Below are 12,292 nucleotides of genomic sequence, written 5' to 3' on the forward strand. Positions count from 1 at the left end.
CACCCTAATCATCCTGCCTCCAACTCATTAAAGTTCATATCAACATTTGCTTAAGTCCGAGCATTGAATTTAACAGGAGTTAAAGGGCACTAGAAAATCAGGATGATGCAAGGTGCAGCTCAGGTCTCTGCTATACCTGCACTTCTGACTGTCAGCTGAAGAAAACCCCTCAGAAAACTGCACCGCCTGGAGTTTGATCTGAAGTTTGCTGAAATCGATGAAAGGCTTCCAAACGAGCTTTAATGGGATTAGTATTTTAAGTGCTCCAACTGAAGCTCACCGTTTGCAGTGATGTAGCGTCTCCTATTTTAAATACAAGAAAGGATTGCAGTAATTGCACCTATCAGACTAGGGAATAAATGTTCATTTAGGTATTTTCAAATCTGTCAGCAGTGCAAATTATGGACTACAGTCTGATAAAAATAACCTTATTTCCAGATTTGTTTCCATTGAAATCCTAGTAGGACAGAAACCAGTAACACACTGAGAAAACAGGGTGGGAAAGGAATGACTCTGCTTCCACGGCCTGGGAATTCCAAACAGAGTCGTACATAGTGGTATAAAAACAAAGCTCTGAATGAAGCTTGGCCTAGCCCATGTGTCTTATGCACAAAGGTTAGCTAAAATTTAATTGTTGTGACCATAAAATATAAATAGCAACAATTTATTCACAAAATTCTGGATTAGATTGATTTTTTTGCTTTAACAAACTGTATGATCTATTAAATTATCAGCCAGCTGTATGTTTAAGCACAACAATAGAAAATGTAGTACATAAACACTTAAAAATCACAGTCATAAAAAGCAGGCAAGTACATCAGTCTTTTGGTGGCCAAAGCACAACAGATTAGTCTGCCAAACAAGTGTACGTGAACATAAATCATGGGCATTAATTTTGTTAAAAATTGCTTTTACTGTCAATAAACAGTTTTCTGTATTTTAATACTGTTCTTAAAGAATTGTAAACTGTTTAAAAATGTATGCACAGACATAAATAACAGTAAAGGATTTAAATACAGTGGTCAATAGGAAAAATAGGTTTTTAAATTTGCATGTGTGATAGGTGGGTAATTCGGAGCAAATCCATAATTATCCACCAAGAACTCTGACCTTTTTTAGGTAAGACAGTACTGCCGTCATTTCTAACACTTGTGACCATTATAATAACAAGAGAAAAAAATAACATCAGCCCTGATACATCAATCACATATGCATTCAAAATTACAGATATTTACAAGAAAAATATATATTTAATTAAAAAGCCACTGAAAAACATGGACTTTTAGTCAGGTGCTGCACTTTCTGCAAAATGAGGTAATTTAGATGCAAACAAATTAAGTTTAGTAGAGTTCAGGATCCATGGTCTCCACACTTAAAGTACAGATTGCTTCAGTAAATGGCTTGACTTTTCTATAGTTCAGAGCAAGAAATCACTAGATCCAGTTAAATCCTGTTTTGTAGTGCTCTTGATGCAACACTGACTAATGTCAGAAGGCTTCCCAGCTCAGTTTTACAACTGGTCTTTCAACAGAAAGAAAAAGGGGGGGAGGAAAAAAAAAAAAAAAAAAGAAAAAATTAGTTATAAGTTGGTTTCATCCCAAGATGGATCATTCATGTTCTTTAGAACTTTTCTAACAAGCTTCTCCAAGTCCTTGCGAGCTCTTTGTTCTTCTTCTAATGATTTTTTCATCTTTTTGTTATCCTGTTTAATAGAGACAGAAATATTAGTGTTTGGTTATTTGTTTTTCTTTTTTTCTTTTTTTTTAACAGATCTTTTCTGACCACACATGCACCATTAATTACAAAGTCTGAAGGCTCTTCTCAGTAAGACTGCTATTAGCTGTTCAAAAGCAAAGCCTGCTATTAAAATCTCACAAGTTACACACGGTTACTTCACACAATGCAACAAACCCCACCAAATGGAAACCGTGCTATTTCCTATTTATAGGAAAAATAGGTCCTTTATAATGCAAGCGCTAGTAACAGATGGCCAATAATCTTAAATTCTTCTGCTCAAATCTGATCAATGAACAGCAGAATGTATTTGTTGTTAATGGAGAAGGGAAATGGAGCAATAAGTAGAATAAATATCCCCTCTAAGAGCCTCCTGCAATTATAAGTAGTTTCACAATCTCAGAAAAGCTTCTTAAAACTTAATGCAAATTAACTTGCTTCATTAGGAAAGTAAATAGTTGAAAGGAATATCTTGAAAACCATTGTGTTCTCTGGAAAGTGTTTTGTGACTAAATTTTAAGCCAGACAGATGACTACTAACAGTCTAACAGGAGTCCGAATTTCAAGGAACACCACCACTCTGCATGTATATTAATGAGCGAGTCAGTTCTCAGTATTTAGCGCTGGGTAATATTGAAATACCATGAACAACAGGACCGTAAGGATGTCACTGACCCAACCACAGTAATGCTTACATTCTTTAATCCTGTACAGGCCAAGGTGATACTGGCAACAGTGGGGAAGCAACCAGAAGATAAGACAACATTATATTAAGGCCCCATGACAACAAGCCTACGGGTGTTTAACAAACACAGGTCTACAGTCCCAGTGGACTCCCATCAGCTGTCATTTAGAGACATTTCTAGAAACAGGATGGGATCAACGGCTGCCACCTCATTAACTCCATCCCCTCCTCAAATCTGCCGAGAAACTCAGAAATTCCATTCTTTTCCTGTAGGTACAGACTTAATTTCTTTTCATTTATTTATCTACTGCCAAGTCAGGACTGTACTATTCAAGTGTAGTGCCTGTGGAGCAACAGCTATGAATAAACCATGGAAGCTGCTACGGGAGGATTCCACTCCACGTGGTAACTCTCACCAACAGGCCGCCTGGTGTCTACACCAACCAGCGCACCACATACTCCCCGAGAGCCTTTATCCATAAAGCCCTTGGTCACTTGGGACCTTGCCAGCTCAGAGATTATTTCTGCCACTTCTCCGGTTGGCAACATCACAGCAGCAGACCAATAAATGCTTCTAAGCCGAGATTCCAGATATACAAGAAAATGAACTTGGGCTTTAACAGGTCTTGGCTTTGGAAGACGCGAGACTGTGAAGAGACCATCTCTTTGGAAAGGCACCAGAAAAGAGCGCCATTGCTTCAAGTTCAGGAGAAGGTGACTTTTTGATTAGAGCCACACAGAGATCTGCAGGGCCTCAGTGAGGCAGCACGTTTATCCTTTGTACAAAAGCAGCCAGGCCACAGAAATATTAGTGAGTTATTATTGCTGCTTATGTTACATGAATTGTTTTTTTAAAAAGACTGTCAAATTTGCATCAAACCTGGGATACACATGCTTTATATGTTGAAAACAGAATGTAAGTATTTAAGACATCAACTGTCCTATTTCAAGGAACATGCACGACATCCTTAGAAATACTAGGCACGCTTACAGATGGGCAAAGAATTTGAATTCACGTTTATAGCCCAAAACCTACAGTAATTTGAATACAAATCCATTTTACATTAACACAAGAAATTTCATCTGACTTCCTGAGTCAGAACTGTTAAGGTCAGTTAGCAAATTCACACATTGGAGAGTAAGGATAATTCAATGCTTTTTCACCTACACATTAAGCAATGACTATGTGCAACAGCATTAATATGGTTTAAACAGTCTGTGTCCTGACAAGGTATTTTCAAACATCTCATTTTGGATACTTAAAACAAGCTTAAAACCCAGCAACTCAGGCGAGATCTTGCACAGTTGCCCCACATGACAAAGCAGCACCCTAAGCTAACCTGAAGCGCTCATTAAAAAAAGGCCACGTGACAGACACTGAAAAGGACTCTCATCTCTGGAAATGATTCATAAGAGGTGTTCAGGTTACTGAAAGATCATCAAAAAAGGCCTGAATAGATCCAGACATTTATACTATTAAAATTATACATTCTAGAGCAAATACTATTTCACAGCCTCTATAAGCTTATTTTGCTAATGTTACAGCAGAATTAAATTGGCCTAACGCTTTCAACATTTCACAAGTTGTAACATCCAAAAATAAATGAAACATATCTTAGTAAGTCACCTCAGAGAGAGGACACTTAATGCTGCTCTCAAAGGCTGGTGCTCCAAGGACCGATGACAACCACAAAAGAGGGTGCTTTTTGTCAAATTGCATTGTTTTACTTTTAAAAGTGAATCTAGTCCAAAATTCAAGTTCATTCCTGCCAAAGTGAATCAACTTACAAGCCGTATTTATTTTTATAAGCCTCCCATCTTTCCATTCGCCATGTTGCTATGAATGTAGCAAGTTACCAACCTGTCTTAACTCCTGTACTTCATCCTTTAATGCATATACTGTGTCAACAAGGCTTCTAAAATGAAAAAAGAAGATGATCTGTTACAATGGTTTTCAGACATACGTGTCTAAATCTATTATTAGACAAAACGGTTAAATGAAATGCATTAAAAACAAAAAAACCCCCACAGCTAACAGCCAATTTCCAACTTGTGCTAAAAAAATTGTCTCTTATCCTCATTTATGTTCAGTAAGGCAAGGACCCGTCACCAGCTTCTGTGACAGGATACGCCTCTCAAGCACATATGGACCTATACTGGTTTCTGTATTACAGTTTTCTGTAACAGAGCTGTGTTTCATTTCCAACATACACCTTACCAAAAAAATAGAATGACGCCACGCACTAACTAGGAAGATGACACCAATTTAATACTGAAATCCTACAACATTTGGAAAAACTATCTAGAAGTGAAACATCACTTCTTGGCATGGAAGGAGTAAGCTGTGTAGCGTATACAAAGAATTGGACTACAAGCATTTAAATGAAGGCCAACTGCACTTAAAGGCCTGGTAGCGTACTCCAAACAGCTCTGTTCCCTTCTACAAATATACCATATACACGCTACTATAATGGGAGACGGGAGGAGGAGGAAGAGTGCAAAGTTTACTGGTTTAATCCATCATTCATTAAATGTTCTCTTACTTCTCTTCTATAACAGTCTGACCATTACTTTTAGTTTCTTCTACAATAATTTTTTCTTCCTCTGGGAGCAGGACTTGAGGAGCTGATTCTTTACGGGAACCTGTTGCAAAAATAAATTACAAAATGAACAACTCACAAATATTGCTGGGGCGTTTTAAAGATTATTATTTCATTCATTGCATGATACACCTGCGTGACCAAGGTATATCACTTTCCATTTCCCCCTTCCCTCCACACAAGTTACCGACACTTTTTTTTTTTTTTACATTTGAAACCACAGCCTTACAACAACAAAGAATTGTCTGACATTCCTATCCTGCTGCTGACATAGCTCCTGTGTCATCGACAGTGATGCTGCACCATTTAGCAAACAGTGCACGTTCAACTAGCAGTAAAAGCTATATAAATTCACCATAGCTGACTCAGAAAAAGCTAGATGTGTTTAAGTAACAGCAATTTAAGCCTCAAGGACAGATTCTGATCTCACACTGATACAAATCCAAGAAACAGTTCCACTCTAAACCAATTACTCTATCAGTAAGGAGCAGAATAGTGGTACCAAATGATACAGCGATGGAAGAAAAAAAAAGTTAAAAGTCCCTTTCCCGTGAAACACTATAAACAACACAATTGTGTGTGTGTGCACACATATACATACACATACACTTACAGATAGCCTTTTAGTCCTATAATAAATTCCTACCAAATGAAATACATACTTAGTATTTAATAAATGTTTTTAAAAGCACTTAATGATTTGACAATAAAAACTCAAAGCATTCCAACATCTTCAAAACATTTTCCACAATCATTACAGCTTATAACATCAAGATAATACATATAGATTCTAAAAAAGTAGCTCTGAATAGAAAAATCTACAGCTCAGAGATGTGCATCCATTCATACATACATGAAGTATGTATTCTAGAAACGTTATTTAATTAGGCTGCAACAAATTACAAGCATTTTTTTTGTTTTGAAAGGTGGTCTGTAAATAAACTGCTGTCTAAGCATTTGTTCAGAATTCAAACACAGCAGATAAGGCATTAAAGTTCTTGCATATTTTAACCAAGATATCAGTTTTAACAAACACTTGCCTACTAATTCACTGTAATGAACTTTCATTAACCAGGAATGTCTTAAGTTTGAACTGATAACTAGGTACTACAGGGTGCATGCCTCTCAGGAGAAATTAGTTAGCTCTTGCTGAACAGCTGCTTTGTGACAACAGTGCTTTTCTTTTAATAAATAGCATAATAAAATATAAACACACAAAAAATGAAAGAAATCAGGGTCATCGAAAAATACTAACTTCCCTAACAGCTGCAGTCTTGAGTTCTGAACAACGAGCTTGTACGGACCGTGGTTTAGCGGTACATGTTAAGCTATGTAAACCATGTTAGCAAACAATGACAAATGTCCTTTAATGAATAAAAGTTTCCTTAAGCTGACAGTAAAGATCTAATGTATCAGTATGTGATGGTCAAAATTTTATGGAATTAAGATAACTGCAGATTTGAGAACAGAATCTTGTCCTTGAAAGCTCTAAGTTCTTCATCTTAGAGAGTGAAGAAATCTTTTAAGGGTTAATACCCAGCAACCCCCACTTATTTTCCAGGGAAGGAACAACCTATACAACAAGTACATCCAAACTCTGTATGGAGCTCAAGGACAGTTCCCTGTTTGCGCTGTCAATCTCTAACTGTAAAAAGTTGTCTTACGTTTATTTCAGTTAATTGGTTACTGCTCTGCTTTATTAGCCCAGGAGGTAACACAGAACACCGAGCTAAATGTTATTTTAGGAATTAGTTGGCACCAGCTGCTACCAGATCGCTACATTTTGGGTCTCCGTACCAATGTGGAGCACCTCGGCCCACGCCGAGGGAGACACTGACCAAAGGGAAAGAACCGCCACGGATTTCTCGCCCATGACTCCCTTCAACCAAATGGAGCATCGCATTGTGTTTATCTCTGTGTAGAGCTGCATCCAATTGCCTTTGCCTGGTCAGAGTAACATGGGTCCTTACAAAGCAGGAATAGCACGGAGTAGACAGCTTGAAAAAAAAAGTCCCAGCTGTACAGTTATATACACACATGCACGTAAAACAGATGTCTACACCAGCGTATCTTGATGTATGTACAGCATAGCACAGTAAACACTTAACGCTACTGAGACACAGAATGCAGTTTCATTAAAAACAAAATGTTCACCAACATTATACACACAAGGGAGATCACACAGTGCGCATATACACACTTACACGATGCAAAACTGCCGCTGTGAAGGCTGACCCTCCTGTGCCACAAAACATTAGCTACCCTGGAATTCAGGACACCGCAAGTTTTACTCTCACCTTCATTGCTCCAATACCCTTGGTCATGCAACTTTTTTTATTTGTATCTCAGAACCCTCGCCGCTCTCACGGGTTGTACTTATGCAAAAAAATCCCTACTTTCTCCTTGATCTTGGTTTGCTTTTTATGAGTTTTGGTGGGGTTTTTTGTTTGTTTGTTGTGGATTATTTTTTTCCCTAAACCCCACAGGCACTTGCTAAGTATCAAAAGGCACAAACACACAGCACATCTATCCTGCAGCAAAGGACCCTGTCATCAAATGAGCACTGTGCACAGTAACGTCAGACTTGGCGTCAAGTTCTAAAGGCAAAACAAAGCTACTGCACTGCCCTGCTCTTCTGCACCATTTATGCCAGAAGCTTTTCTTCTTGATTTTTTTCCCCAGACAGAGTTTCCATCAATTATGTGTCTAGAATGGACTTCAGGCAGAGTCACCTCATGACCGGCACTCAGCAATATACCCTAAATCGCACCTTGTGCCTCCACCAGCTTCTCTATGTCTATTCCCTATGTGACCATTTCTCTCCAGAAACGTTTACAAGCTACAGCTTTGGGACATGACGAGAGGGTTGTGTTACAGCGCAGTGGGGGTTTCACGCAGAGTTGTACTAAAAGGACGGTCCAGGAAGTTGCTGCATCTTCGATAATCCTAAGCTCCTCTTTCAGATGTACTCCACATTTTCACAAAGTAGTGCAGAAGAATCAAAAGTTACTTCACTTTGCCGTATCTGCCATTCCTCAATCCTAAATGTGCAAGTTTCATGCTGAGTTTTATTAAGAGACACTACTCAAGTCTCGTTCCAAGTCAGGCCAAAAGACAATGTTTAAATTGACCTCCAGCAACTCTGGCCCTACATCACCTTGAGACAATACAACCAAAAGTACTAGTTTGTTGTTTTTTGTTTTTTTTTTTTTTTTTAAAAAAAAGAAGATTAAAAGATGGGGGGGGAAAAACCCAAAGCTTTACAAAACATGGTTTCATTTTGTTTTCTTTTCCTTTTTTTTTTTTTTTTTTTTGAGGTATTGAGGGAAGTAAGGTGGATGGGAGAAGAAACGATGCTTGGCAGACCCAGACAATTGCTTCAAGATCAGCAAACAAATGTTAAGGCTGAGAAAGTTGCCATAGCTTTTCAATGGGGAACTCCTAAATCCAGGGTCTTGGAAGAATGACCCTACGGTTTACAAGTCTGGTGCACATTTAAGGCAAAACAACTGACTACTATGATCAAGATTCAACTAAGTTTCCATCAATTACATTCCATGAAGAAAATAAAAGTATCTATTCAATAGAAGTTCACTTTACACCCGTCTGAAACCGGCAGAACGTCACTCCTAGCCCTGGAGTATGGTCTTAACACCAAAACGGGAAGAAACTAGCGTGCAGACTGAATGGCACAGAGGTTCTCAGTGATGTCTGTCTGCAAGCATAACGGCACAATCCCAGCTTTTTATTCACTCTCTTCAAAAGGGAGCATGTCATCTTTCAAAATGGTTGATATGGTACCATGCCAGTTCCTGACAGAAGCCAGGCTTCAGAAGGAGCTGTACTGGTAATCAGTCTGGTCCTTCATTCTGATCTTAAGAGTAGACACATGGAAGAGAGTCCAGAAGTTCTTCACAGATCTTAAGACACCAGGCAGAAGGGAAGGAAGAAAGGAAGGGGGATGAAATGCAGACAGTTTTTCAATTTAACCAGATATTAAGTCCCTGCCTATGTTCAGAGACCTTTTCTGTCCAGGAACCATTTAAGCCAACAGTAAAATGGAGGTGGGTATTCACGTCACCTACTTCAAGTAGATAACCTCAGGGCCTCAGTTAAAAGCCACCTCTTCCCAGTCAATCAAGAACAGGGTTCCTTCCTCCAGCTGGCCGTTTGGAGGAGAAGGCTTAACCCAGGTACTTCCACCCTGATACTCTACAAAGAGTTGGCCTTCTTCCAGTGACTATGAGGGTCCTAATTTAAGCTATGGAAGTTAGACCCATGGCAATGGTGGTTAACTTTCAAAAATGCATGGCATAATTTGAGGCCATTAGCAATGATTCAGTTTTTAAGTATTGCTGTTTTCCTCACTTTTTCATACCTTTATTGTGATTAGGAGAGGCAAGAAGGGAACAAGGCACAATAAAGGTCAAAAATGAGAAAAGGTACTTGTAAATATACAATTCTGTTTTTTACCAACTTCACTAGCTTCTCTTCATAAGCTAAGCAGCTCTTTGAAATTAATTGCTTGAGTTTCAAAGACAGAAGTCTGACTGGCCACTGAAAGACAAGTATGTGCACACACAACTGATTAGATCTACCATTAACCACCAGTATGTACGGACGTGCAAATTTCCTGGAGAAGCAAATGTTGGACAGAAAATAAGAATTACTTGTCATGTAAAACATTCAGTATTTCATTGCATTAGTTATATTTAAGATGTTAAAGTGGATGAGCAGACCTGCCAAATTAACCTTCTCAATGAATTTTTTATGAAGTCCTAATATGAAGAATCCTAAAAATGGTGCTTCCAGACTCTTGCATGCATTGAGATTAAAGCATTTTTAAAAAATCCTTCATGCTACAGATCTGCCAAAGTCAAAGGGGAGCCCTTTAATGTCTTCTACAGATAACAACAAATCAGAAGCAAAACATCAGGCCAAACTTTAGTTTACTGTGTGAAATACATCTTTTTTTGCTAATTCTCGGGAGTAACAAAAAAGGTTTTGGCATGAAGTGGTGTTTCGTTTTGTTTTTTAACTAATAGTGATACTCAAATAGGAAAAAACCCACGGCTCAGATGACAGATCCATGCAGTTTACAACAAAATGTTTTGACAAGTAAAATGAAAATAATTAAAGTGGACTGAAACACATACAACTCCATATGGAAGTGTTAGTCATATAAGAACAGAACGAAGAGTTTCAAAGACACATAGACCATCTGAAGAAGTGGGATATTTCTAAGACAACATTTGGAAAGAGCTATCCCACTAAACTAAAAAATAGTGAAATATATTTCACTAACTAATACAAAAACTTCCAAACAGAGGGCTGTAGGGCTAAAACTAGAGTTGCTACAATCATAGCAAAAAAAGTAATGACCTTTTAATAGAAGTAGGCAATTACTTTGTTTATTCTGATGTAAACATTTTAGTATGTATATTAGGTTATCATTTTATTTAAATTCACTCAAATATGAGCATCTTTTAATTGAAACACTGAAGATAACTCCTGTTTTAAAGAGAAAAAAATTGTAATATTAAATCTTGAAAATATGTAATATTATAAAAACCAGTATCGTATTCACAAAATTTCTCACACGTAACAGGACCTGCAGAAGTAGGTTTTAGATTGTTCCAATAATTCAGCCTGTGCTTTTACTGAGAATACACCAATTCAAAAAATGAAAAAGAATAAAATAAAATCAATTAAGGGGAGAGGGAGGCAACAGAAGAACATTCTGTAGATGACATAATCTCTGAATAGTTATTTAAAAAAAAAAAAAGAGGATACAGAAGGATACATACTTCATATTACATTAAATTTCCTGTAGTTGTCAACTACATTAAACAAAGATTACACACTTATGTCAAAAAAGCTCTTTCACTTCAGCATTTGATTCCTCCGGGAAGAAGGGAGGGAGAGAAAGGAGGCATGGGGAGAAGAGGGAATCAAGTATTAACTTGCAAGTTATGCTGTCCTTTCCCCCTGTGTAATAATTAAATATTAAAGTCACAGTCTAGCAAATGCAAAATTTATTTCAACTGTACATAACAGATGTCCTTTTTATATAAAACAAAACACTTAATTGATATATGCAACCACAAACAATATGCATACTGTACAGTACAATGCAACATTCAGATATACATCCATTTTGTATTTTCAAAAGGCAGTCACCTACTAAAGATGGCTTCTCCCATTCACAAATGAAGTGCACAATATATATTATTTTTTCTATGTTTTACGTCACTATATACACATTACTGTGTTTTGGCAAGATTATGCAAAACACCCAATTAATATTGGTTGGTTTCAATTTATGGCAAATACTAATTTATGGAAACACTGCATAAGCCATGTGAAGAGGGGCTGACAACGGCTTGAACCTACCTTCTAATTCAGATCCTCCATCCTTCCAGTGTATTTGTAACTGTACACATATAATTTACAGAATTGCATAAACATAAGGTACTATTATTACCATGACTAAAGTTCCACAAAAATAGAAACACTGAACCTTTGGACTGAATACCACCATTTCCACATTTGTGGGGTTTTTTTTTGTTTTTTTTTTTTTTTTTTTTTTTAAAAAAGCATGTTGCATTAATACTCCTGATCAGTTCACAATAGCTTATGGCCTGTAACACTGAAGACACGGAATGATTTTAAATGTGCGGTGATGTTAATATGAGAGATCCTAATTATGACAGTAGTTAATGACTTAAATACTACAATAATTAATGGTGGTAAACTGTCAAAGCTTTGGTGCATAGAAAGTCAATAAAATCTTCGGATCTGGATAACAAAACATTCTGTGTGATAAGGAAAGTTCAAGTGCAACAACTGTATTTCAAACGTATATTTACACTATATAACATGAAACAGACATAAAGGAATTCTCGTTTATCCGATGCAGAAAACATTATTCAACTAGAACACCACAGCTTAAGAAACAGGAAAAAAAAAAACCAAAAAACCAATCCATACTTTCCATATATGTTAAAAAACCAAAAACTGACTGAAAGGAAGAGGGGAGTGAAGGGGGTTACAAATGCTCTGTGGAATGGCATGGAGCACACGTACTTATCTCGTTTCTCTAAGCAACACTCCTCCATTTTGAAAAAAGTTCAACATACACAAGTTCCTGGTCATTACGTTAATATATGACTAGTAGTAAAATGTACCCCTGAAAACCCTCCTCGGTAAGCACTGCTGCTTTTGTTAGTCACATTTCTGAATGCCAACAACAGTGAGAGAGGATAAAGCAGGT

General features: G+C 37.3%; 1 protein-coding gene across 3 annotated transcripts in view; it reads right to left on the reverse strand.

Moving 5' to 3' along the window:
* Window positions 1-650: 650 nt before the first annotated feature.
* ARHGEF7 (Rho guanine nucleotide exchange factor 7) overlaps window positions 651-12,292 on the reverse strand; it is a 126,582-nt gene continuing 114,940 nt past the window's right edge. For all 3 annotated transcript variants that reach the window (XM_087757886.1, XM_087757887.1, XM_087757888.1), the window contains 3 exons: window positions 4,963-5,062; window positions 4,281-4,335; window positions 651-1,702 (listed from right to left, as the gene is read on the reverse strand). In XM_087757886.1, the coding sequence (XP_087614012.1) occupies window positions 1,580-1,702; window positions 4,281-4,335; window positions 4,963-5,062 (278 nt within the window). In that variant the 3' untranslated portion in view covers window positions 651-1,579. The remainder of the gene's footprint in view (window positions 1,703-4,280; window positions 4,336-4,962; window positions 5,063-12,292) is intronic.

This window comes from Nipponia nippon, unplaced genomic scaffold (genome assembly GCF_047370975.1).
Source record: "Nipponia nippon isolate SJK-2023a ecotype South Korea unplaced genomic scaffold, ASM4737097v1 scaffold_2, whole genome shotgun sequence".
Lineage (NCBI taxonomy): Eukaryota > Metazoa > Chordata > Aves > Pelecaniformes > Threskiornithidae > Nipponia > Nipponia nippon.